Consider the following 27,214-nt stretch of genomic DNA (forward strand, 5'->3'; position numbering starts at 1 on the left):
GCCATGAGGTCTGGCCCACACAGTGGGCTTGTTGGCCTGTATAATGGCACCATCACAATGAGACCCCTATAGAACTGTTACTATACCCATGGAAGGATTTTCAGGAGCTTGAGAAAGAATTTCACTTTCTCTGAGGCCCTGGTTAGTCTCTTGTCCAACCGTTCATTTTTTCATTTTTTTGCCTTGAGAAAGTAGAAAGAATGCAACCACTCCAACAAAATGCATTGATCGTGTCCATCCTATTTGCATTTTGATCATCCAGTACTGGAGGAACAAGTCTGGTAGGAAGTTGACATTAAGACAAAGTGGTAGGCAAAGAGGCTGGCTCTGACTTTAACCAAAGAATAGCTCCCCAAGCCCCACTGAGCAACTGATGATTTCAAACTGGATCCCTATGCGGAGCGAGGGGTGAATAGGAATATTAGACTTGCAGAAGAGAATAGCTACAATTGTACAGGTCAGCTAGGTGTTGTAAGTGTTACCTCACTGAATATTCCAAATGAGTGAGATTGGTATTACTATGCTCATTTAACAGACAAGGAAACTGGGGCTCTCAGACACAAATAGCTCTACGGTATGTCCTGTGTCTCCTAGTGAATCCAGTCTTAGAGATCCTAGTGAACCTAGGCAGAAAGAGGGCAACTGACAGTCCCTTCCTCCACTGTCTTTCCTGTGGACTTTGATGTCCTGCAACTAACCACAGAGTCTCTGGGGTCAAACAGACAGAGGGGCAGATTATGGAACACAAAAGCATCCCCACTGCCACTGCCCCCACCAAACCACCAAATAAACGTGCTGGAGACACCCTTATCCATTCTCAGCTTACAGGCTGATCATTATAGATCCTGTGGAAGAACCAGGACAGCTCCTCAGCCTGAGGACGATCAACACTATTTGGGCAAAAGGGTGCATCAGCTGATGCCTTTTAGAAATCTTGGGACAAGAGATGATAGTGGGAGCAAACCTTTGACAGTCCTACCTGGTTTATGAACAGAAAAGCCAAGATCAAGGGCAGATCCAAGTCCCCTGACAGAGGAAGAGCATGATAAAAATGTAAATGCATGTCTTTTCATAGAGCTGACAAAGCCAACTTTAAAAGTTAACACCTTGGAAATATTTGATCAATTTGACCATGTGAATAGTGAAAAGTGTATTAACATTCATTCATTATCCATTAATAAGCCAAACAGTATTCCCTGCTTTTCGGCTTCTGACTGTATGAATCTACTGTATTAATCACCTTAAAAAGAAAAGAGAAAGCCCTACTAAAACATTTGCCTAGGCCAGACATGTTGGCTCATGCCACCATGCTGGGTAATCCCAGCACTTTGGGAAGCCAGGGTGGGAAGACTGCTTGAGCCCAAAAGTTTGAGAACAGATTGGGCAACATAGGAAGGCCCTGTCTTTACAAAAATAAAATAAAATAGAAATCAGCCAGGTGTGGTGAGGCATGCCTGTGGTCCTAGCTACTTCGGAGGTAGAGGTGGAAGGATCGCTTGAGCCCAGGAGGTCATGGCTGCAGTGAGCCGTGATCAAGCCGCTTCACTCCAGCCTGGATGACAGGGCAAGACCCTGTCTCAAAAACAAAACAAAACCAAAAACAAAACACATTTGCCTAAATAACCATTCTTCTGTGCCACAGGGCCAAGATACCACCAAACCTCACCAAGAACTTTGCAGCCAAATGAGAATCACTTGAACCTGGGAGGCGGAGGTTGCAGTGAGCCAAGATCGCACCACTGCACTCCAGCCTGGGCAATGGAGTGAGACTCTGTCTCAAAAAAAAGAATTGTGCAGCCAATATCACCAGCAATCTAGTCCCTTAAGCCACCATTGTGATGGTGCCATTATACAGGCCAGTAAGCCCACTGTGTGGGCCAGACCTCACTTATCTGAAAAACAGCTAGAGTTCCTGGTGATGGTATATTTAGGGAGAAAGAAGTGTTCTAGTAGAAAGAGGATTTTAAACATCTGTATAAAAAATTGTATTTCTTCATTTATATATAGTACTGTCAAAAATTCAACCACAGTAATCCTCAAGAGAAATGCAAATGTTTAAGCTTTGTCGCAGTTCTGCAGATAAGAAACACCATTTTGCTAGATTTTCAGGCAGAATAGCAGCAAAACCAGAACATGGTAAAACAACTGTAAAAAGGAGGTTAATATGAACACGGCTGAAATGTTCATTTTGGAGAAAGCCAAGGATCACAGGTTCACACAAGTCCCCTAAGAACAGTTAGTTTCCTACACGTGGTATCTTTGATACAACCTGTTCTTTTCATTACCTATAAATCTTGGAAATCTCATTCCAACTCCTCAACTCCATACCTACACACAACTCTAAAGTGGGATGTGCTCATCCGCAACTGGGGAACAGCTAATTCCACAGAGAAAACACAAAAATCTCCTCGCTTAGCAATGATTGCATCGTAGACGTTAATTCTTTCTGGAAAGGAAAAGTGCTAGATGCTTAAATCAGTAAATACCACGCCGAGGACAAGGTAAGATTTTAATGAGCTAAAATTCAAGGAGAATTTTCGTCTCACTTGCTGTTCCTACTCTCCTCCTCCCAAATGGGAAAGACCCCGGCCAAAGCTTGGCTTAAAACTCTACCTCATAACAAAGTATTGCTTTTTCTGCCGAGAAGAGTGGAGCAGCTTAAAGCAAACCACCCCATTCCCCAGGCAGAGAACCGAATTTTAAAACAACAGCAAGACGCAGATACGCAGACACTTAACAGGGAGCGTGTGGGGGTGCAGTAGTTTAGATAACACGAAGATGAATTTTCTCAAAGTCATGAATTTTTAAGCTAGAGAGACAAGCATCTGAATATAAAGAGACGGGGGAAAGGGAGGACAGATGGAATTTGGAAAGTTATATAGAATATTGTAATTTTGTATTTAGCAAATAAAATGCATTAAAATGTTTTAAACTAAATACAGCCCTACCCTCTTGACTAGAAGACAGTATGTATCTTCTGCTATCAATGTGTTTTGAAACAGTTCATATCAATAAGAATCTCAGGTATGAGATCTGTATATACTTCAAAATCCAGAATGGGTAAAACAAAAGATATTTTCTAAAGAACTGTGGTTTATATCACTTGAGACCTATGACAACTGTTTCTATGTCCTTCAAACATTACCAACAAAGTTCAGAAAACCAAGTTCAATTCCTCATGAGGGTCAGTTGAATAAAAAAGAAAGAAAACAATGTTCAAAATGATGGACATTACTTTTAAAAATTAACAGGTAGGCGCTTTGTCCAGCAATGATGTGCTTCTAAAATTACAACTGAAGACATTGGCATTCTCGACTAGTGCCTGAGTGACGGCTGGTCAATGGTCAGACACAGAGAACAGAGCAGGGTGTGGAGGGCAAGCGAGGGGCTCTACCATGCCGAGGTGGTCCCTTGCTTGATTTTCACTCTAATGAACTGGGACATACTGTAGTTTGTGTGCGCCCAGTTAAGTGGATTTATGGGTTACATTACGCTCCACTGTAGATTCTTCACAAGACTTTATGTAATTAGTTATTTATTTTTGGAGACGGGGTCTCACTCTGTCCTCTAGGCTGGAATGCAGTGGCATGATCTCAGCTCACTGCAGCCTTGACTCCTGGGCTTAAGCGATCCTCCCACCTCAGCCTCCAAGTAGCTGGGGCTATAAATGTGCTCCACCATGCCTGGTTCATTTTGTTTTTTAAATGTATTTTGTAGAGACAGGGTTTCACCATGTTGTCCAGGCTGGTCTTGAATTCCTGGGCTCAAGTGATCCCGGCCTGGGGCTTCCAAAGTGCTGGGATTACAGGCGTGAGCCACTGTGCCTGGCATACAGTACTTTATGATCAGACAGGGCATGTCCATGAAAATCTTAGGTAGCAAGGGGACTCCTAGACTACCTTGTGGCAAAGTTTCTATAAAGAGTTAGAAGTCAGTTTTCTAAGAAAAACATCACTTTTATCAGATGTCAAAATGTGTGCACTTTTTCTTTTTCTTTTTCTTTTTTTTTTTTTTTTTGAGACAGAGTCTTCGCTCTGTCGCCCAGGCTGGAGTACAGTGGCACGATCTCGGTTCACTGCAAGCTTCGCCTCCCGGGTTCACGCCATTGTCCTGCCTCAGACTCCCGAGCAACTGGGACTACAGGTGCCTGTCACCACGCCCGGCTAATTTTTTGTATTTTTAGTAGAGACGGGGTTTCACCATGTTAGCCAGGATGGTCTCGATCTCCTGACCTCGTGATCAGCCAGCCTCAGCCCCGCAAAGTGCTGGGATTACAGGCGTGAGCCACTGCACCCAGCCACACTTTTTCTTAATATAGAAAAGAAGCTATCAGGTTGGGCTACAGTGTGTGGCTCACACAGTCAGATGTGTTTTAGGAAGATTCCTCTGGAAGCTGGATTGAGAATGCCTTAGAGGAGGTAGGAAGAAAAGCAAGATACTGAGGAGGCATCTGCAGGAAGCTAGGTGCCCAGGTCTGGAACTGAGAATGGCCTGGGAGCATGAGGATGCGGGTCGGGACACACAGCATTTAGGTGATGGTTAAAACCAGAAGTGTGGATTCCCCAAGGGAAACTGGCAGAATGGGAAGGAAAATGGGTTAACAGACATCCTTGGGGAGCACTAATCTTCAATGGTTAGAGATAAGGAACACATGATGGAGACCATCATGTCCCGGTGGCCCAGGAGCTAGGAAGGGGCATTTTCATTCAGGCCAAGGGAAAAGGGTGTGGACAACAGGTTGATATGACGGCCGTGGTCAAGCAGGATTAACACAAAAAATATACTTTTGGCAATTAGGCATCACTGGTGACTTTGCTACAGAAATGGGCATTAGGAACCATGCCTGATACAGTCCTGCCATTTCTGTAGAGTGTGTTGCCTGCAAATGGAGATTTCATTCAGGCAGACTGCCTGAGCATTCATGAGCAGATGCCCTGTTTATTCATTTATATATATACACAAAATATCTAAATATATAATATGTTATAATATATAGTATATATAATATAATATATTATATAGTGTGTGTGTGTGTGTGTCTGTATATATATATATATATTTTTTTTGAGATGGACTCTCACTCTATGGCCCAGGCTGGAGTGCCGTGGCACAATCTCAGCTCAATACAACCTCCACCTCCCGGGTTCAACGATTCTCCTGTCTCAGCCTCCTGAGTAGCTGGGATTATAGGCGCCCACCACCACACCCGGATACTTTTTGTATTTTTAGTAGAGATGGGGTTTCCCCATGTTGGTCAGGCTGGTCTCAAACTCTTGACCTCGTGATCTGCCTGCCTCAGCCTCCCAAAGTGCTGGGATTACAGGCGTGAGCCACCATACCCAGCCTATTCATTAATTTTTTAAACTCTAAATGTCTAACTTTGTATTTGAAATTAAATGAACATTGATCATAAGATTATTGCTTCGAAGCTATGAATCCATATCCACCTTTCTCTGCAGTATTAAGCATACCATTAAATAGGAATGTTAAAATAATAGTATAACTACTCTAAACTAAGAACGTCAAACCATCTTCATTCAGATGTTGTCATACTTTGGCAAGATAAGGGGATGACAATTGCAGCAAAAGGTATTTTACCCACTTCATGTCCACCCAGTGATCTCATCCTGGGAGAATTTTTTTCCTTTCAGGAATTGGGTGTATTTCTTTTATTTCTGTGATTAGTAGAACAAATTATTGGCTTTTAAAATTTTAAGACATTTCTTATGATTATTTCATAAATCAAAATGAGTACAAGCCAAATGGACATCTGGGAATTGGGAGTACAGCATTTATCTGCCAAATTTTTTCCCTAAAAAATAGTAAGTGACCTTCCTTTTTCTAAATGTTCCTAAGTTCACCTCTAACTTCACCATTCAACCTAATTTACTGCTCAACATATGAGAAGAAAATATCAAAGATACTTAGTTGTGTCCAAAATGCTGGAAAAGACAATTCTTCTGGAAGTAAGCTTCACACTTAAAAAAGTCATGACAGATGATAAAAGGAAAACTGAAACACCATTCTGGGAATGGATATACTTTAATGACTCATCAAAAATAATTCCCTTCTACAGGAGAATCACTTGAACCCAGGAAGCAGAGCTTGCAGTGAGCCAAGATCGTACCACTGCACTCCAGCCTGGCGACAGAGCAAGACTCCATCTCAAAAAGAAAATAATAATAATAATTCTCTTCCCTATACTTTAGGAAAAACAAAATTCAAAAGTGGGGCCAAGAGAGAGAATGTGTGTGTAGATGGGGGGTGGTAACAGGGAGTTTCCTTCACATGACAAAGACTTAGAACCAAAATACCTTATTTTGGTTCCTTTAGTACAAAAACTAAGGAAATGCTCAAGTTGCAGTTCCCAGGGCAACATCAGGCAAGCCAGGCTCCTAGAAGAACAGCAGCCCCAAGGATTCATGCCCGAGCCGCCAGCCACAAACTTTCATCCATACAGCGTCTTCACATTCATGCAAACTGCCGTTGCCGGGGCAAATTCTGCTTTGCATTTCCTGACATTTATGCTTTTCAGTTCTGAGTCTCACATTGCACATCAACAGATTTCTGCATTCCATTTCCTTTCAGAAACTCTCCGGGCCTCTGCTGCCTCTTTTGAAAAGTGAGGAATTGAGGTGCAGTGGGAGAACACCATGGGTGGAGTTCCTGCCACCTGCATTCAAGTCCAGACACTGCTTCTTGCCAGCGACAATCAGGGTCAAGGCTCTCTGGTGAGCATAATGTCCAGTTTGCAGGGTTGCCAGGTGAGTGCGAGGCATATATGAAAAAGCCGTGAAAAGGAAATCTCCACACAATTATAAGGTGCTTCATTGTTACAGGTTATGTTTAAGACGTTCCCATTTAAAGATTCTAATACTGGCCAGGCGCGGTGGCTCATGCCTGTAATTCCAGCACTTTGGGAGGCCGAGGTGGGCAGATCACCTGAGGTCAGGAGTTTGAGACCAGCCTGACCAACATGGAGAAACCCTGCCCCTACTAAAAATACAAAATTAGCTGGGTGTGGTGGCACATGCCTGTAATCCCAGCTACTCAGGAGGCTGAGGCAGGAGAATCACTTGAACCCGGGAGGCGGAGATTGTGGTGAGCTGAGATCATGCCATTGCGCTCCAGCTTGGGCAAGAAAAGCAAAACTCCGTCTCAAAAAAAAAAAAAAAAAAAAAAATCGAATTCCACGTCCTTAAAAAGCATTCACATTGGAGAAGGGGTGGAAAAGAAAGCCAGACACTGCTGATGGTGCAGAAAAGCAGATGGGAGATGACCCACCGCCAGTGGGCTGAAGGCGATGCTTCCCGCCTGTTCTCTGCAGGACACAGGCCTGCGGCCCTTCTTCCAGAATTGGGGTAGGCTCTCTTTTGTGCAGTCTACACCTCCCTTCCCCATCTGGCCCCTGATGACCACAAAGACTTATTTGTGGTTGGCCACAGGTGACTGCAAAGTAACAAAGGCCTCATGGAGGCTGAAACTTACCCCACAGCTAAGAAGTGAGTTAAAGCTCCAGATGAAGTTTCCCACAGAAAAATCGGAAAGGAGGTCTATATGACTCCACTGCAGTGGAACTGGCTTCGCAATCCCATGACCCTAACTCCATTTACACTATTATCTCTATGAGAAAATACATTCCATGTTCAGACCCACCTTCAAACATTTAGAACATAATCCACTGAGACTGAAATTAGAGTGTTTTGCCTATAAGGTATGGGAAGGGCATCATAAAAGGGAGGTACTTTTGGGAAAAGTGGAGATAGATGGTGTTTTAATTGTATTTTTACTCAAATATTTGGCATAAGAACAGTACATCATTTCTTCTCAATTTCAGTTTCTCAGCTTAAATTCTGAACCACCTAAGACCAGTCTATTAATTACACGACCCACTCCCACCACCCTTGTTTTTTTGTTTTTCTTTCTGTTTTTGTTTTTTGAGACGGAGTCTCACTTTGTTGCCCAGGCTGGAGTGCAGTGACACGATCTCGGCTCACTGCAAGCTCCGCCTCATGGGTTCACGCCATTCTCCTGCCTCAGCCTCCTGAGTAGCAGGGACTACAGGTGCCCCCCACTACGCCTGGCTAATTTTGTTTTTGGTTTTTGTTTTTTTTTTGTTTTTTTTTTTTTTAGCAGAGACAGGGTTTCACCGTGTTAGCCAAGATGGTCTCGATCTACCAACCTCGTGATTCGCCTGTCTTGGCCTTCCAATGTGCTGGGATTATAGGCGTGAGCCACCACACCAGGCCACACAGCCCCTTCTTGGTCTTATGCCCATTAGTTTGAATATATCGTCTCACAAATCCTTCTCTCAGCACTGCTAAGTATAATGGCCTGATTTTTTTTTGACTTTCCAAAAAGTTCTATTCACCTTCTTCCCTGGTATTAATAAACAGAGCAATGATCAGACAGAAGCAAGAGGGGAAAGTGGGGAGCTGACCCCCTAAATCTGTCAAACAAAGCTCAGGGGCCGACACTATCCAGTGCACTTAATTCCACACTACTGATGACCTGGGTTACTGGTGACCTCAGTCACTCACTGAGCACGAGGCTGTGATGCCCAGGAGGGTCCAGCGCTTTTTTTCTCCATCTCACCCACAGCAGGCAGGGGAGGGAATGAACTCGCATAACTGAGGCTGTCTTGTGTGCTCACCCCTGCCCTTTCCAAAGGTGCTCACCATCCCCTCTGAAAGGGGAGCCTGGATAGCTGGTGATGAGCCCCAGGCCTCAGGGAGGGGACAGCATTCAGTCTACTTCAGCTCAACTCTCTTAACAAGCATGGCTCTGGAATTACAAACATCAAAATAAAATAAGAGTGAATTCAACACAAGCCGAGTGTCTAGGGTCTTGGTGTCTCTCATCTGAGGTGGCAGGTGATTTTTGGTTTTCGAGATTAGAGATTAGACTTTATGTGATGATCTAGAATAAGAGCTGCATGGGACAGTGTTAAAAATACAGGCTGTTGTGCCACCGCTACCATTTTTTAATCACATGATCTTTGCAAAGTCTCCTCTCTGAGCCTCAGTTTCCTCATCTGTAATATGGGGAGGATGACAGTCCTGCCTAACAGAATAAGTGTGAAGACCACTGAGATAACAGGAGTACAAGACAGTGCCTGGTTCAGAGTAGCCATTCTGTCAATTAACATTAGCTGTCATTACTGTCACAACAGCACATTCCTGCTTTCAGTGCATTCCATCCTGTTCAAAGGAGAATTGTCATGTAACTCACTAATCTAGTGCAGTTTAAAAGCTAGAGTTCCTCCCTTCTCCTGTTTGGAACAGACATTATTCTTTTTTTCAAAAAGTCATCCTTTCATATGTATAATACAAGTACATTTAGAATTTTCCAATTCACTTTTAAAAGCCGTTCATGAGCCATGCCATGCACTAAATTTAAACTAAAAAGAACTTTGTGATAGTTCAGCTTTGCTCAAAAAAAAAAAAAAAAAAAAAAAAAAAAAAAAAAACCCTAGACACTTTGATCCTTCAAAGATGAAAAAGACCTATATTTTTTCCTTCTGTGAATACCAGGTTTGAGGATCTCTGTGCTCAGGAGGAGAGGGAGAAATGAGATCCTCTGAGAAAAACAAAATAAAACGCTTCTCTGATTTCTAGGTTATTTCTTCTGCATGCAGCTGAGGTTTACCTCATCTCCCAGCTGGAGACCATTTCAGCATTGTCCAGCTGTGCCCTAACCACAGGTTCAGAGGAGACTCCCGAGGGAGCAGGGCCCCACCCATACCTGCCCACCTCTTCCTTCCACACCGAGGGCACCACTCCACCTTGTAAACACCAAATGCAAAACCACGCCCACTTCAGACTGGTTTTGGCATCAGAGTGAAATCATCGAGGTCAGGAAGAGGTTATCTCCAAATCTAGACTCATTCCTGAGAGTGATACCAACAGTGTCATGCCCCTGCAGGGCCCAGGACGCTGGGTGTGGGGGTCTGCGTTTGGGTGGAGGAAAGGCCGGGGGGGTTCCCTAGCCCTGCCCAAAGGCACTAGCTCCACTGCCTTGGCTTCCTGACATGTGACACTCCACAGCATATGGCTAATTTGGACAAATGCCCAGGTGTTCTTCCCCTCCCCACCTCTAGGGTCTCCGTGGAAATGCTCAACGCATCTCCAAGCCTGGAAAAGATGCTCAGAAACAGAACAGGAAATTTATTCTCAATTTTCAACTATACACCCCAATAGGCCTAAGTTACAAAGCTACCAAACACAGAAGTCTATTCTGGTTTCTGTGGAACCCTAAGAAGTTCAATTCTTCATGCTCAGGCTCCATGGAGATTTTATACCTAATTAGTGTCCATAAAATATCCTTCCGACTGGGCGCGGTGGCTCATGCCTATAATCCCGGCACTTTGGGAGGCCAAGGCAGGCGAATCACTAGGTCAGGAGATCAAGACCATCCTGGCCAACATGGTGAAACCCCGTCTCTACTAAAGATACAAAAATTAGCCAGGCATGGTGGCATGCACTTGTAGTCCTAGCTACTCTGGAGGCTGAGGCAGGAGAATCATTTGGACCCAGGAGGCGGAGGCTGCAGTGAGCCAAGACTGCACCACTGCACTCTAGCTTGGGCAACAAAGTAAGACTCCGGCTCAAAAAAAAAAAAAAAAAAAGAATATCCTTCCGTTTAGATAGATGGACAAAGAAAGGATCGATTTCTATTTGTAACTAACTGGATGTAACTATTCTTTAAAACTACAGAGTCTGAAAGTAATAACTGGCCCATCAGGGATCTCTAGCCAACATGTTTGGAAGCAGAGTGACTTCCGAGTAACAAGAGGCATGGGAAGGAAGAGGTCCACAGTTTTGGAGGAAGGGACTCTGTGACATCACTTAAAGTTGATAATAATCTACTGAGGATTGGAAGATGAGCCTGACTGGCCAAAGCTGGGCACCTGCTCTGTTCAGTCCCTCCTCTCTCTGGGACGTTGTCTCCTGGTAGTCTTGCTTTTGGTTTCACTCCCTTGGCCAATATTCTGCTGGGAGACCTCACAGACAGAGAGCTAGAGACACTTTCTCCTTCCCCTACCCACACAATGGAAGCATGTAATACCAGGCTTCCAGTGAGGGACCCTAAGTCACACTATTTTACTAGTTTTATCTACTTATGATTTGAGTGATTTGCCCAATTGACCCACATTTGCCTAATGGGCCCATATATTTCTTTTCCTCCAGCCTGCACTCCAGGGAGTGCAGTGGTGCAATCTCAGCTCACTACAACCTCGACCTCCCCAGGTTCAGGCGGTCATCCCACCTCAGCCTCCAAAGTATCTGGGACTACAGCTACCATGACTGGCTAAGTTTTGTACTTTTTGTAGAGATGGGGTTTCACCATGTTGCCAGGCTGGTCTCAAACTCCCGGGCTCAAGCAATCTGCCCGCCTCAGCGTCCCAAAGTGCTGGGATTACAGGCGTGAGCCACTGCACCCAGTCCCCATTAGTATTTAATTTCATTCCCACAACTGCCCCATAAAGTAGGAAGTATTATTGTTATTATTATTATTATTATTATTATTATTATTTTGAGACAGAGTCTCGCTCTGTAGCCCAGGCTGGAGTGCAGTGGCGCGATCTTGGCTCACTGCAAGCTCCACCTCCCGGATTCACGCCATTCTCCTGCCTCAGCCTCCCGAGTAGCTGGGACTACAGGCGCCCGCCACCACGCCCGGCTAATTTTTTGCATTTTTAGTAGAGACGGGGTTTTACCGTGTTAGCCAGGATGGTCTCGATCTCCTGAGCTCGTGATCCGCTCGCCTCGGCCTCCCAAAGTGCTGGGATTACAGGCGTGAGCCACCGCATCCGGCAATAGGGAGTATTACGATTGCCATTCTACACGAAGAAACAGGCTTAGAGCAGCAAAAGCTAAGGCTTGAGCCCAGAGCTGTGCGTCCCCAAAGCCTGCGCTTTACTGCTTAATGAGAACGCAAATGTTGTGCCTGACTGGAAACCTTCAAAGGCAGTTCTGAGTGGTTGCAGCAGGCTGCCTGGTAACCAGAAGGTCAGCCCACACCGCTAAGACTACCTGTAGTTTAAGAGATGGTAGATAGAACTCTAGTGTTACACAGTCATACCCGATGCCCAGACCTTTCACCCTCAGCTTTGGAACTCCCCAGCCAGATGTCCCACAGCAGGGATGTGTTGAGGGGACGGGCAGTCTTGTTCCATGTCAGGTATAAATAAGCACATCAGAAATGCTTGTCAAAGATAACGCCCTTCTACTTAGTAGCCATAATCCTAAGCTTGTTCTCTTCTTTTCTTAACTCTTTTACCATTGCCAATAAGGAGAAGAGACTATAATCTTAAAATGCACTTTTATTCTTGGTTCATTAAACTGGACAACAAAAATCCCCATCTGGGCTGGGCACAGCATCTCAGGCCTATAATTCCAGCACTTTGAGAGGGCCATGTGGGTGGATCACTTGGGACCAGGAGTTCGAGACCAGCCTGGCCAACATGGCGAAACTCCATGTCTACTAAAAATATAAAAATTAGCCAGGCATGGTGGTGCTCGCCTGTAATCCCAGCTACTCAGGTGGCTGAGGCATTAGAATCGCTTGAACCTGTGAGGCAGAGGTTGTAGTGAGCCGAGATCGCGCCACTGCACTCTAGCCTGGGTAACAGAGTGAGCCTCTATCTCAAGGGGGAAAAAAATCCCTATCTGTTGTTAAAATTTTTACTTTCAGTGTTTTTCACAGTGAAGCTTTTCCAAGGGTGTGCCAGGTGTGGACAGAGTCTGTCCCGATTGGGTGCCCCAGGACACTAACCCATGCCTAGGTAGCTTTTTGCACCACTGTGGCCTCCAGACAGCCATTGAGTGGTACAATCCACATATTACCATGGCTCCACATTACCACGACTCCAAGGAAGGCTAGAATTCCTACTCAGGAAATGAATGGCAAGGGTTTTCTGCCCCATACACTCTTCTTATAAAATTACAACACAAGAATAGTGACAATTCAAATGTCAGGCAGACACAGGGAGGCATATGGGTTATGGGGAGGTATGTGGCTAGTGAAAGACTAGCTGCTAACATGAAAGACACAGGCTGTCGTTTGTGGTGGGACAGGAGCCTGACATAGGCAGGTAGGCCAGGTAGAGGGGGGACAAGTATGGGGTGGGGCCATGAACATTTCTTCCCATGTTTTTGGCCACAAAGATGAAGCAATAATAAGAATGAAAGTTGACCGCCTCTAACATTTGCAGTGGTGCCACTATAAATACCAAGGACTTAGGGGAAAAAAACGTGTGTGCAACATCAACTATGAAAGAGAACCTTCTGGTACATATGAAAACAAGAATGTTACCCAATGACTAGCTTCTCCAGAAAGTGAAGTCACTTAATCGTTCTCAAAGTTCGGATGAGATTCATCCCAAAGTACAGAGACAAGGTGATTTATTCCCGTAATAAAAAAGTACTTTGAAAAATGTCTTTGTTTTTCAAAAATACAGATACAACTAGCAAAAGTATCTGTGACAGCTGCAAAAACATTCAATTGCCAAGGAAGGTATTTTCTCTCTTCACCACAGCTGTTCAGTGCAGAGCAAGGTTTATTTTCCTCTTCCACTGAGCTTCCAAATCAAAATTTCTAGGCTCTCAAGAGCAAACTATTGCCCTTGAATTTTCTTGGATAGGCTGCCACCACGCGGTGACTGCTAAAAACGCACACAGGTTCAGGTTTCATTGCAAGGCTGCCTTCCTGAGCTGTCTTAACCCAAGCATTACATAAATTAGATCCACCTGCCATGCAAAGAGTCCAAATCCGCTGAGACACCTGGCTTCCCTGGCAGGATTACAATTTACTCCTCATTTCCATTCTCACTCTGCAACATGAGGAACATGTATTTTTAGATCACGTTCTGTAGTAACTGATTGTACTTAATGCATTCATTTAAAACTTCACTTTGCTTGAAATCTGTGAGCTGTACTGTCATTTTTAAAAATGAAAAACAATCATTTCAGACATAAAAATGGAAAACAATATCCTAACATACCTAGACAACACCTATTGCCCAGTTTAAGAAAAAAGGTGTGAAGGTGTCTAGGTTTTCTTTCCATCTATATCCACATCCTTGCTTCAATAAATGCTTTTCGGATTTGGTTTGCAGTTTGCATTATTTCTTTATATTTTTACTTCATTTGCATGGAATCCTAATATACATATATTAGGATTAAATAATTAATACATAATAATACAATATATATTATATATAATCCTAATATATATTAAACGGTGATCTAAATGTCCTGACCTAAATATATATATTGATTCTATATATGTATGAGGATTATATATAATACATAGTATATGCATGTATGTATTAGATTACATATATATATGCTGTGTTGCTTTCAGACATATATAAATGGTGTTATATGAAATACATCCTTCTGCAGATTGGGTCTTTGTTCACTGAACAGTGTTTTAAAAATTCTTCCGGCCTGGGCACGGTGGCTCATGCCTGTAATCTCAGCACTTTGGGAGGTCGAGGTGGGCGGATCACCTGGGGTCAGGAGTTCCAGACCAGCCTGGCCAACATGGGGAAACCCCGTCTCTACTAAAAATACAAAAATTAGCTGGGCATGGTGGCGCACACCTGTAGTCCCAGCTACTCAGGAGGCTGAGGCAGAAGAATCACTTGAACCCAAGAGACAGAGGTTGCAGTGAGCCGAGATCGTGCCACTGCACTCCAGCCTGGGGGATAGAGTGAGGCTTTATCTCAAACAAACAAACAAAAAACAAAATAAAAAAACATGTTGCTATCTACAGCTCTAGTTTATTAATTTTCACTGCTTGTATATCATTCTGTTTTAGGAACATATGTCTATGCATACTCTACGTGCAACTATACGGATTTATCCATTCACGCTGATGGGCATTTAAGTCACTGTTTAAAGACTTGCTGCGGTGTACTTGGTTTTGCAAGTTGCCTGCTTGGCCCTCTTCCAAGTTGTACTTTCCTTCTTTCCCTTCCTTACTGTTCTAGAGCTTTTTGCTAGACTTTCCGTCCTGCTCTGAAAATTGCCTCAGTCTCTCCTTCTATCTTATGGCCCTCAGTCCAATTCTTTCTTCTGAGGAGGCAAGAGCTGAAGTTGCTGCAGACCTGTACGGGTACACCAGCACGAACTCGGGATAACTTGAATAGCTGCCACCGGTAACATATTTGGTGCACGTGACTCTGATACACTCCCTAGTGGTCATCAAGCTCCAGAAGACGCTCAGGGAGGGATACCGTCCTCTCAATATTCAAGAGTCACTGTTCTACAGGGGACCTGTGGCCTGCCCATCAGTAAAGGCGAAATCCTGCACCCGCCTCCCTTGCACCTGGCTAGATACTGCTTTCACCAACTCAGGGAGCCAACTCAGCCCTGACAGCAGAAAGGGGCCAAGACTCACAGAATCACCACCGCCCCTCTGTCTTAAACAAACAAACAAAACTTTTTGCACTATAAACATGCTGCTCTGACCATTTGTAAACACACCTTTGTATATATATGGGCAAGTTTTGTCTATGATGTTTACATATATACTTTTTATTATTATTATTATTATATTTTGAGATGGAGTTTCGCTCTTGTTGCCCAGGCTGGAGTGCAATGGCGTGATCTCGGCTCACTGCAACCTCTGCCTCCCAGATTCAAGCGATTCTCCTGCCTCAGCCTCCCGAATAGCTGGGATTACACGCATGCACCACCACATCTGGCTAATTTTGTATATTTAGTAGAGATGGGGTTTCTCCATGTTGATCAGGCTGGTCTTGAATCCCTGACCTCAGGTGGTCTGCACACCTCAGCCTCCCAAAGTGCTGGAATTACAGGGGTGAGCTACCGTGCCCATCCGTATGATATATATTTAGAGTGAAATTCCTGGGTCAAAGAGTAGCTGAAACTCCATTAAACTGCTTTCCAAAATGCCTATTTCAAATTTAAACTCCTGCCAGCAATATATGAATTCCCAGGGCTCCAGACATTTGTCAATATGTCTAACTGGCACTTTTTACCTACTGCCAATATGACTGGTGAGCAAAAACAGTAGGAAACCAGACAGCTTTTCACGTGTCTTTTAAACCTCAGATTCCTCATCTGTTAGTGGCCTGTCGTGTGTCCGTTTTTCTAACAGATTGTCTTTGTCTCACTGATTTGTAGGAATCTTTTATAAAATACTAATTGCTGGCTAAATGTTTGTTGTAAATATCTTCTACACTATAGCTGTCTTTTCACTTTTTTAAGAACTTCTTTTCAGAAAGAAAAACTTCGGGGTTTTTAAAAATTTGGATGTAGTCAGATTTATGTATCTTTTCTTTAGCAATCTGTGCTTTTGGGGTCTCTTAAGCTATCCTTCCAATGCCAACATCTTAAATGCATACGCCTGTATTTCTTTCTATAAATTGTACAGTTTTGCTTTCCACATTTAGGTATTTTAACATAGAAGTGATTTTTTTATATGTAGTATCAGGTTAGCAATCCTATGCTAGACTCATATACGTAACTAGTTAAGTCAGCATGATTTTGAATAGTTAATGTTTTAGTTTTTTGTTTGTTTGGTTTTTCTTTTTTTTTTTGAGACAGAGTCTCACTCTGCTACCCAGGCTGGAGTGCAGTGGCACGATCGCAGCTCACTGCAACCCCTGCCTCCTGGGTTCAAGCGATTCTCCTGCCTCAGCTTCCTGAGTAGCTGGGATTACAAGCTTGCACTGACACGCCTGGCCAATTTTTTTGTATTTTTAGTAGATATGGTGTTTCACCATATTGGCCAGGCTGGTCTGAAACTCCTGAGCTCAAGTGATTCGACCAACTCAGCCTCCCAAAGTGCTGGGATTACAGGCATGAGCCACCACGCCCGGCCTTTAATCGTTAATCTTTTCCCCATTGATCTGCAGTACCTGCTCTCAAGCTTCCATATATGCATAAATTTCCACTTTCTTCTGTTCTGATAGTCTGTTTGTCTACCATATTATCCTAATTACTGTAAGTGCTTAGTAATTCACACCATGTGGTTGGGAATGTCTCCCACCTAGTTTTTCCACAAAATTGTCTTGACTCTCTCTGTCCTTTATGCTTCCATCTGGATTTCAGAATCAGATTGTCAAATTCTTCAAAAAATATGTCAGGAGTTTATAATCTGCAGACAATTAATATCTTTAAGACATTGCATCTTCTCCATGAAGATGATACTTCTGCTTTTATATAGGTCTTCTTAATAATTTTCATCAAAATTATAATTACTTTCAAAAGGTCATAATGAATACTAGATTTACCAAATGACTGTTCTGTACTTACTATGGTGAGAATTTAGTTTTTAATCATAATGTGGTGAATTACAGTGATAGATTTTCTCATGTTCAATCACCTGGGAATCCTAAAAGAAACCTAACTTGTGCTGTATTTGGTGTTCTCAGATTTCGCTCATGATTATTTCATTTATATTCACAGCTGAAACTGGCCTGTTAATTTTCCTTTAGCATCTTGTCCTTGTTTGGTTTTGGCACTCATAAAGTCTGTTAGGCCATGTTCCTTCTTTTTCCATTTGCTAGAGAAAAGGATTGTATTAGAATGATCTGTTCTTTGTTTGATAGAGCTCATTTGTAAAACCACCTGTTGCCTTTTCTTGTTTGTTTGTTTGGTGAGTAGATTGATTCAATGTCTTTAATGGATATGGGTCTATTCAATTTCCTTCCTCTAACTTCTTGAATTAAGCGCTTAGCTTAGACATTTCTAGACTTTCTTCTGTTCTAACATAAGCCTTCAAGATGATATGTTTCCAACATGAAATTTACCTTCCTTTGAAGCTGGGGTGTTTTCCACTGGGAACTCATTGTCATGGACCCTTTTCTCTGGAACAGGCATTGTAGAGCAGCTTCCAAAGACCCATGGGCCCCTACTACCAAAATCTTCTTTCCATCTAGGTTGACACCTACTAACCAAATGAAAATTCGATATTATACTCAAAACTTCAGATCTTTCCTTTCAAAACTTTAACTTGAAAAAAAAACCCTTTTAGGCTAGGTGCAGTGGCTCACGCCTATAATTTCAGCACTTTGGGAGGCTGAGACAGGCAGATCACTCCAGGTTAGGAGTTCAAGACCAGCCTGGCCAACATGGTAAAACTCTGTCTCCACTAAAAACACGAAAAATTAGCTGGGCATCGTGGCACATGCCTGTAATCCCAGCTTCTTGGAAGGCTGAGGCAGGACAATCACTGGAATCCGGGAGGTGGAGGTTTCAGTGAGCCAAGAGGGCGCCACTGCACTCCAGCCTGGGCAATAGAGCAAGACTGTCTCAAAAAACCCTTTTAAAACTTGACCTTTTTCAGCACCAACCTACAATGACAATGAACTAGGAGTGGGGTGTTATAATCAGCAAAAATTATCTATTCAAACCCTTCTGGTTCCAATTCCTATTCTTTCCGCAATATATAACTATAATTTACCAGCCTAATTTACTCTTTTCTTTGAGTACTTTCTGATGAAGTGGTTCAGAATCTTCATCTTGATCATCCATGTAATGAAAAAGCACTTTATATATGGATTATTTCATAGATTTGAGCTTAATATTACTGCCCAAAGGGCATATATATCCTGAATGTTAGCTTTTAATAAAACTTTGCCATATATTTTTGAAATTCTTCTTTGATTGTTGCATGTTCAGGGGTAGGAAGGGGCATTTGCCTCGTTTCTATTCAAATTGGAGTAGAGAAAAATATTTAGTTAATTGAATTTTTTTTTTTCCAGATAGGCTCTTGCTTGTTGCCCAGGATGGAATGCTGTGGTGTGATCACAGCTCATTGCAGCCTTGACCTCCCAGGCTCCAGCAATTCTCCTACCTCAGCCTCCCGGGTAGCTGGGACCACAGGCACATGCCACCACACCTGGCTAATTAAAAAAAAATTGTTTTTTTGTAGAGATGGAGTCTCCCTATGTTTCCCAAGCTAGTCTCAAACTCCTGGGCTCAAGCAGTCCTCCCACCTTGGTTCCACAAAGCACTGGGATTACAGCTGTAAGCCACTGCACCTGCCCAGTTAGTTGAATCTTTATGTTCTCAGCTAGAAAGCCCTTAAATATATAAATACTTGGTAGTAATTTACTCATTAAATTTAACGATGAAGAAAGAGAAAATATTAATTTCTATTTCATTGACATAAAAATGCCAAGTCAAGGGGACAACAATGGAAAGTAAGTCCTGACAACTGAAAAGCAAGCTGCTCACCAATAAATCCCAACCTAGGTTCCCGTGCCCTAAACTACATCTACTGGCTTCTTCATTTTTCTCTTTTTTTTTTTGTTTTTTTGAGGCAGGGTCTTGCTATGTCACCCAGGCTAGAGTGCATTGGTGCAAACATAGCTCACTGTAACCTCAAACTCCTGGGCTCAAGAGATCCTCCCACCTTAGCCTCCAGCATAGCTGGGACTACAGGTGCACATCACCATACCCAGCTAATTTTTAAATTTTTTGTAGAGATAAGGTCTCACTATGTTTGTCCAGGCTGGTCTCGACCTGCCCTGAAGTGATTCTCTCACCTTGGCCTTGCCTAGCACTGAGATTATAGGCATGAGCCACTGTGCCTGGCCTCATTGAAGCCTTCAATGTAAGTCTTATCTAAGCCTACACATTGACAGATTTAGTAAGCTGCAACTGGAAGCATATTTTACTGTGGTTATTTTGAACTGTTTCACGAGAGAAACTGAGCATGTTTAAAACAGGGCTAATCGGCCGGGCGCGGTGGCTCAAGCCTGTAATCCCAGCACTTTGGGAGGCCGAGACGGGCGGATCACAAGGTCAGGAGATGGAGACCATCCTGGCTAACCCGGTGAAACCCTGTCTCTACTAAAAAAATACAAAAAACTAGCCGGGCGAGGTGGCGGGCGCCTGTAGTCCCAGCTACTCGGGAGGCTGAGGCAGGAGAATGGCATAAACCCGGGAGGCAGAGCTTGCAGTGAGCTGAGATCCGGGAGGCAGAGCTTGCAGTGAGCTGAGATCCGGCCACTGCACTCCAGCCTGGGCGACAGAGCGAGACTCCGTTTCAAAAAAAAAAAAAAAAAAAAAAAAAACAGGGCTAATCATTTATCTCAACTAATTTTTCTTTTAATTTATAAGATAGTCTTACTAGAAAAAGTTTCTAGGTATTCATCTGTATCTCCCAAAAGATGAGAAAAATAAAGTCAAAGTGAAATAGCACTTCTATGTTCAATTAGAATCTTCTAGAAACATCTTAAAAGGATATCAGAATAATAATTTAAAAAATTTAATTCTTCCCCAAACAAATCCTTATTTAAAAAAATGTGAATACCAATAAATAGAAAACAGCAGCATTTCTCAAGGAGCATCCTACCTGATTTTTCAAGAAGTTCAATTACAGCTTTGGCAACAGGTGAAACAAAACATTCATGGGCATCCCCTCGCACCAGCTTCCCCAGGTTTATGTCTGTTACTCTAAATCAGAAAATAAGGGAATAGGTTAAGTCAAAGTCCAGTCAAAAAAATCACTCACATGTAATGTACATATATTAACCCCAAATAACATTCAAGTCAATGTTTGATAGAATACATAAAAATGAATTAAAGACGGCCAGGCATGGTGGCTCACGCCTGTAACACCAGCACTTTGGGAGGCTGAGGCAGGTGGATCACATGAGGTCAGGAGTTCGAGACTAGCCTGACCAACATGGCGAAACCTCGACTCTATTAAAAATACAAAAATTAGCTGGGCGTGATGGTACGTGCCTGTAATCCCAGCTACTAGGGGACTGAGGCAGGAGGATCACTTCAACCTGGGAGGCAGAGGTTGCAGTGAGCCGAGATCATGCCACTGCACTCCAGCCTGGGCAACAGAGCGAGACTCCATCTCAAAAAAAAAAACATAAAAAATGAATTAAAGAGAAAGCAGGCAATAAAGGTCATTCATTTTCTAAGGTAGTACCTTAGAACACTTCACCCTGGCCCTGACCTTGGGTGTCCTGGTTCTGCCAATATACCAGGACACAGCCTAAGGCCATACAGGGCTTCACTTTACAACTCCAGGGAGCTCCTTTCAACGGACCCCAATGGACTAGCATCCCTAGAGTTACACAACAGCATGGTCCTGCCGTTCACTCAAAACCCAGAACCAATCCTATAAATCTGGAGTGACCCAGTAAGACCTGGGATTGAGGCATAGGTCTGATTTCAACTTGATCTCAATATTTATCTCCTTGAGAAGTCGGGGTGGGAGGCGGTGGGAAAAATGAGAGACCACACATCTTCTGAAGGGTTCTGTGCCTTTCCCTATTCAAATGTAGGACAAAACATTCCACAACTATCTAGCCTAAACTGAGCACATCAATCCCAGTTAGTAACAGAATGGAGACATTTAGAACCATTTTCATAGTTGTCTCCTTTTACTCTCTGTTGTTGTTGTTTGGTTGGTTGGTTGGTTGTTTCCTGGCTGGGCCTCAGCATGAATTCCTCTCCTTTTATGAAAGACTTGAAACTATGTCCTGGGACCTTCAAGTTCTGAAAGTTTTCTCATTGATTAGGACTTCTTCTCCTTTTAAAGTTAGTCTACGACAGGACTGGAGATTGTTGTTGTTTTTTTTAAAAAAATATTTAATTGTTTACTTAAAAATAGAGACGAGGGGCCGGGCGCAGTGGCTCACGCCTGTAATCCCAGCACTTTGGGAGGCTGAGGCGGGTGGATCATGAGGTCAGGAGATTGAGACCATTCTGGCTAACACGGTGAAACCCCATCTCTACTAAAAACACAAAAAATTAGCCAGGTGTGGTGGCGGGCACCTGTAGTCCCAGCTACTCGGGAGGCTGAGGCCAGAGAATGCATGAACCTGGGAGGCGGAGCTTGCAGTGAGTCGAGATCGTGCCACTGCACTCCAGCCTGGGCGACAGAGCAAGGCTCTGAGTCAGAAAAAAGAAAAATACAGACGAGGTCTCACTATGTTGCCCAGCTGGTCTTGACCTCCTGAGATGAAGTGATCCTCCTGCCTTGGCCTCCCAAAGTACTAGGATTATAGGTGTGAGCCACCCTGCCTGGCCAGGGCTGGAGGTGTTCGTGACACCTTTTCAGCCTGTGTTTGGGCCTACTCAAGTCACGATAAAAGGCTAGAATGGAAGATTGCTGGGTGTCTCAGGGAGGTGGCAGCCTCCCCATCCAGCCCCTGCAGGGTCTACTGGATCTGGAATCTAACTTTATAAATCTGCTTACAACCTATAACCATAAACATATTGTGTTCTTTTTGGCCACAGTACAAAATACTTGCTATATTTCCATGGAGCAAAATGGGGTTTTTAATCCCCAGGAAGCATGCTTATCCCCCACTGGAAACGGCCGGTATCCTTTGTTCTATGAAGCTTATGTCACTCTATGACATGAATCACAGCCCAACATTACAGCACCCAATAGTTATGATGTTCCCCTCCAAATTTCAAATAAAACCTGTGTCATTAAGAAAAGTATTTATTTTGCTTTTCTCAACTGGCCTGGGACTAAGACAGAATATAGTACTGCTGGGGAATCCGGTTTCTAAGTTTTTTTCTCTGGTCTGGTAGAATTACCAAGGAAAAATCTATTAGAAGAGTAGAGCTGGCTAAAGATTGTATAAGTCAGACTGGAACTTATTAAATGAATCTGATAGCATAAGATTACATGGCACCGAAGCACTATAAAAGGGCTAATGTATTTTCCAAAATACATAACTTTTGCATGCAGAATTTTAAAAGCCTACAGATGGCCAGGCACAGTGGCTCACGCCTGTAATCCCAACATTTTGGGAGGCTGAGGCAGGTGGATCACGAGGTCAGGAGATTGAGACCATCCCGGCCAACATGGTGAACCCCATCTCAATAAAAATACAAAAATTAGCCAGGTGTGGTGGCGCATGCCTGTAATCCCAACTACTCAGGAGGCTGAGGCAGGAGAATCACTTGAACCCAGGAGGCGGAGTTTGTGGTGAGCCGAGATCACGCCACTGTGCTCTAGCCTGGGCAACAGAGTGAGACTCCGTCTCAAAAAAAAAAAAAAAATCCTACAGACTCCTGAAATATTTAAAAGAATTTTTTTCATCTAATTACTGAGAGTTGAAATAAATAGGAGAAATTTAGAAAAATAAAAGCAGGCACAACAGAAAAAGTGATTTAGCCATAAAGGTGGATTATTTGATTTTATTTTCTTACCCATCCACATCTTTTTCTGGTTTCAAGGCATTGAGGATTTTGTTGCTAAACAAGTTCTCAGAGATCTGAAGGGCAAGGCCATGTACTCTGGTATCTTCATTAATCTTTAAGATTTCATCTATAATCTAAAGAAAAACAAAAAACCAAAATAAAAATAGTTTTGTGAAAATGAGACACAACAAAGGAAGCTTTATATAAAAAGTGGATTCATGAAAATGCATCTGTTAAAGTTTGCTGTTGTTGTTTTGCTCCTTGTTGAAGACTTGGTGTAAAGCATAATAAAAAGCCTATTTTTTTCTTTTCATCACATGTATAAAGCTCAAAAAAAAAAAATTAAAAGGGTTGGCTGAATTTTTTTAGTGACTTCTCTGCCTTTCTATGGCTCTACTCTGTGCCAGAAAAAGACAAAACAGAACAAAACCAAAGCTCAACAGCTATTAACGTTTACATAGACAAAGGATACTTCTCTGTCAACAAGCATACTTTAAGCCAACACACTGCCAGTTTTCATGAAGGATAGGAAACACGAATCTGAAGCCTTCCAACCTGGCCCAGCTAAGCTTGTGTGCTTCAAACACAATGTGTTCAACACAGCTCACTAATCATGACGTCCAAGCGGTCACAGAGGCCCTCGGGTTATCTGGACCTCAATGACACATAAGAAGCCTTTCCAAAGGCTTGTGCTAGAAAAATTCTTAGCATGCACAGCTCCTTTTATGGGAAACACTAAAATAATTCACTATTTAGGAAAAAGACCAAGCTACATTTTGGGGAAGCTAATGAATGTCTGGGTGTGTTTCTAAATAAGCAATGCTTTGTCCTCTCTGTCTATTTCATGCCAGGAGATAAGATCCTGATTCATCTCACTTAACAAAAATATTTGCTCATAAGTGAGAAGATACTTATCTTTGCCTATAGATGTCACTCAGAGGCTCTGAGGAAGGGTTGGTTTACCTTTTTTTTTTTTCATTGCCTAGCAAAAATCACTACCTGTTCAGGGGCAGGGGAAACCATTTGAGGTACAAAATCAGAAAGAAAGCTTTGTTTCATTCATTTGGCATTCTTTCATTCATTCAACAAATGGTTTGAGTACCTACTCTGTATCAGTTCTAAGTAAAGGAAATACAGCTATAAACAAAACTGTCCTCATGGATCTTATACTCTAGTGGAGAAGGGAAGTTCCTCCCTTCCAAATTGTAATAATAATAATAAAATCACTGGAAAGAATAAAGGATATGCAGAAAAATAAAGGTTCAGTGGGGTAAAAGGCTAACAGAGTAATGGGTGGAGGGGTGGTCAGAGGCCACAATATCCAAGCAGAGACCAGAATGAAGTGAGGAAACTATTGTCACCTGTACCAAGCATTTGGTAGAAGCAATAAATGTCAATACAAATCTTAATTAATACATTGAGGTACTTATTCTTTTTCAATATAATACCATACAAATTCACTCTATTAGAATTTTCCCAAAGAAAAACAGGGAATAAATGATTCCTTGTCGAAAAATAAGTCAAGGTGAAGGTGCTAAGAACACACATTGTGGAAAGAGAGATTCTTCAATAAATAGCGCTGGGAAAACTGGATATACACACACAGAAGAATGAAACTAGGCCCTCGTTGCTCACCTTCTACAAAAATCAACTTAAAATGAATTAAAGACTTAATATAAGCTCTCAAACAATAAAACTTCTAGAAGAAAACATAGAGGAAATGCTTCATGACATTGGTCTGGACAAAGTTTTTTTGGATAGGACCTCAACAAAATAGGCAATGAAAGCAAAAATACACAACTGGGATTAAATCAAACTGAAAACATTCATGGGAAAAGATGTGAACAGCCATCTCCCAAAGGACATACAAATGGCCTGCAGGTATATGACAAAACACTCAACACCACCAATTATCAGGGAAACGCAAATCAAAACCACAATGAGATATCAAGCTAGAATGGCTATTATCAAAAATCACAATAACAAATGCTGGCGAGGATATGTGGAAAGGGGAGCCCTTATACACTGTTGGTGGGAATGCAGATTAATACAGCCATTAGAGAAAATCGTATGAAGATTCCTCACAAAATTTTAAAAAAACTACCATATGACCCAGCCATTCCCACCACTAGGTATATATGCACGGGAACTGAAACGACTATGCTGAGAAGCCGTCTGCATTCCCGTGTTTATTACAGCACTATTCACAGTAGTCAAGAGATGGAACCAATCCAAGTACCCATTAATGGAGGACAAAGAAAGTGTGGTTTGTATACACAATGGAATATCATTCAACCATAAAAAGGAACGAAATCCTGTCATTTGTGGCAACATGAATGAACCTGGAGGACATAACATGAAATGAAATAAGCCAGGTGCAGAAAGGCAAATACCATAGGCTGTCACTTGCATGTGTAATCTAGGAAAGTTGATCTCATAGAAATAGAGAACAGAATGGAGGTTACCAGAGGCTGGAGAGGGATGGAGGAGGAGAAATGGGGAGAGGTTGGTCAATCAGTAGGTACAAAGTTACACTTAGATAGGAGGAATAAATTCTAGTGTTCTATTAATAGTAGGGTGACTATAGCTAATGACAATGTATTGTATATTTTAAGACAGCTAGAAAAGATCTTGAAAGCTATCACCACAAAGAAATGATAAAGGTTCTAGGTGATGAATGTAACTAACCTGATTTAATCATTATACAACATACCCAAGTACTGAAACATCACATGTACCCCTCACGCATGCACAATTATTATGTGTCAATTATAAACAACAACATTGAAAATCAAGGGCTATCAATACCAGTGGCAAGGCCAGATGAGGTGGCTCATGCCTGTAATCCCAGCGCTTTGGGAGGCCAGGGAGGGCAGATCACCTGAGGTCAGCAGCTCAAGAACAGCCTGGCCAACATAGTAAAACTCCGTCTCCACAAAAATGCAAAAATTAGCCAGGCATAATGGCAGGTGCCTGTAATCCCAGCTACTTTGGGAGGCTGAACGGGGAGGAGAATCACTTGAACATGGGAGGTGGAAGTTGCAGTGAGCGGAGATCGCGCCATTGTACTCCAGCCTGGGTGACAGACTGAGACTCCGTCTCAAAACAAACAAACAAACAACAACAGCAAAACAAACCAGTGGCAAAACAACCTAAAGAAAAGCAAATTGCAGCTGGGCGCGGCGGCTCATGCCTGTAATCCCAGCACTTTGAGAGGCAGAGGCAGGCCATCACCTGAGGTCAGGAGTTCAAGACAGCCTGGTCAACATGGGGAAACCCCGTCTCTACTAAAAATACAAAGAATTAGCCAGGCATGGTGGCAGGTGCCTGTAATCCCAGCTACTTGGGAGGCTAAGGCAGGAGAATGACTTGAACCTGAGAGGTAGAGGTTGCAGCGAGCCAAGATTACACCACTGCACTCCAGCCTGACAGAGCGAGAATCCATCTCAAAAAAAAAAAAGAAAGAAAGAAAAGCAAATTCCACTGCAGACAGTGGATATCCTGCAAATGAACAACAACCTCCTTTGCATGCTGTCACTGCTGGTATCACAGGTATTTGTTACATATTTAACACTTCATACTTGTACCATGCTACAATGACAAGTGTGGCAAACACTTATCGCCCAATATACAGTTTCCTTTCTCTCTTCTTAATAAACTCTTGATTTTCAGCTTGCTAATAAATGATCTAAGGCTTCCTGGTATAAAAACTACACTTCCCAGCCTCCCTTGCAGTTGGTCAGGCAACTAGGTAGAGGACAACTGAATGGATGTAGAACTGTGACTTTCAGGAAATGTCTTTAAAAACAGCAGGGGCCTGTCTTTGTCCTTCCTTTTTCTTGTTGGTGACAGTGAACTTTACCTGAGCCCTGTGATCCTGGAAAAGAGGGAAGGTTAACAAATCCCCTTACCCTCTGTGTACTGCAAAGAACTGCCCTTCCCCATAGGACTCAGATGCCCCCTTGTTTACATAGTACAAGGCCAGATACAAACTCTACAAATTCCCATTCTTTGTCTCAAAAATGACTAGCACACCTGCTGGGCCTCACTGA

At 42.8% G+C, this 27,214-nt stretch overlaps 1 protein-coding gene across 8 annotated transcripts in view; it reads right to left on the minus strand.

Annotated features, from left to right (window-relative positions):
- MTHFD1L (methylenetetrahydrofolate dehydrogenase (NADP+ dependent) 1 like) overlaps positions 1–27,214 on the minus strand; it is a 234,558-nt gene that overhangs the window by 194,253 nt on the left and 13,091 nt on the right. For 7 of the 8 annotated variants that reach the window (XR_002521713.2, XR_002521714.2, XM_009205868.3 and 4 more), the window contains exons 5-7: positions 23,172–23,296; positions 20,341–20,441; positions 17,789–17,928 (exon numbers count right to left, since the gene is read on the minus strand). Coding sequence is in view for 6 of the 8 variants with exons in the window: in XM_009205868.3 (XP_009204132.2) it covers positions 17,789–17,928; positions 20,341–20,441; positions 23,172–23,296 (366 nt within the window). In the remaining 2 variants the exon portion in view is untranslated. The remainder of the gene's footprint in view (positions 1–17,788; positions 17,929–20,340; positions 20,442–23,171; positions 23,297–27,214) is intronic. The other variant, XM_003898036.4, reaches the window with a different exon arrangement.

Source organism: Papio anubis, chromosome 6 (assembly GCF_008728515.1).
Source record: "Papio anubis isolate 15944 chromosome 6, Panubis1.0, whole genome shotgun sequence".
NCBI lineage: Eukaryota > Metazoa > Chordata > Mammalia > Primates > Cercopithecidae > Papio > Papio anubis.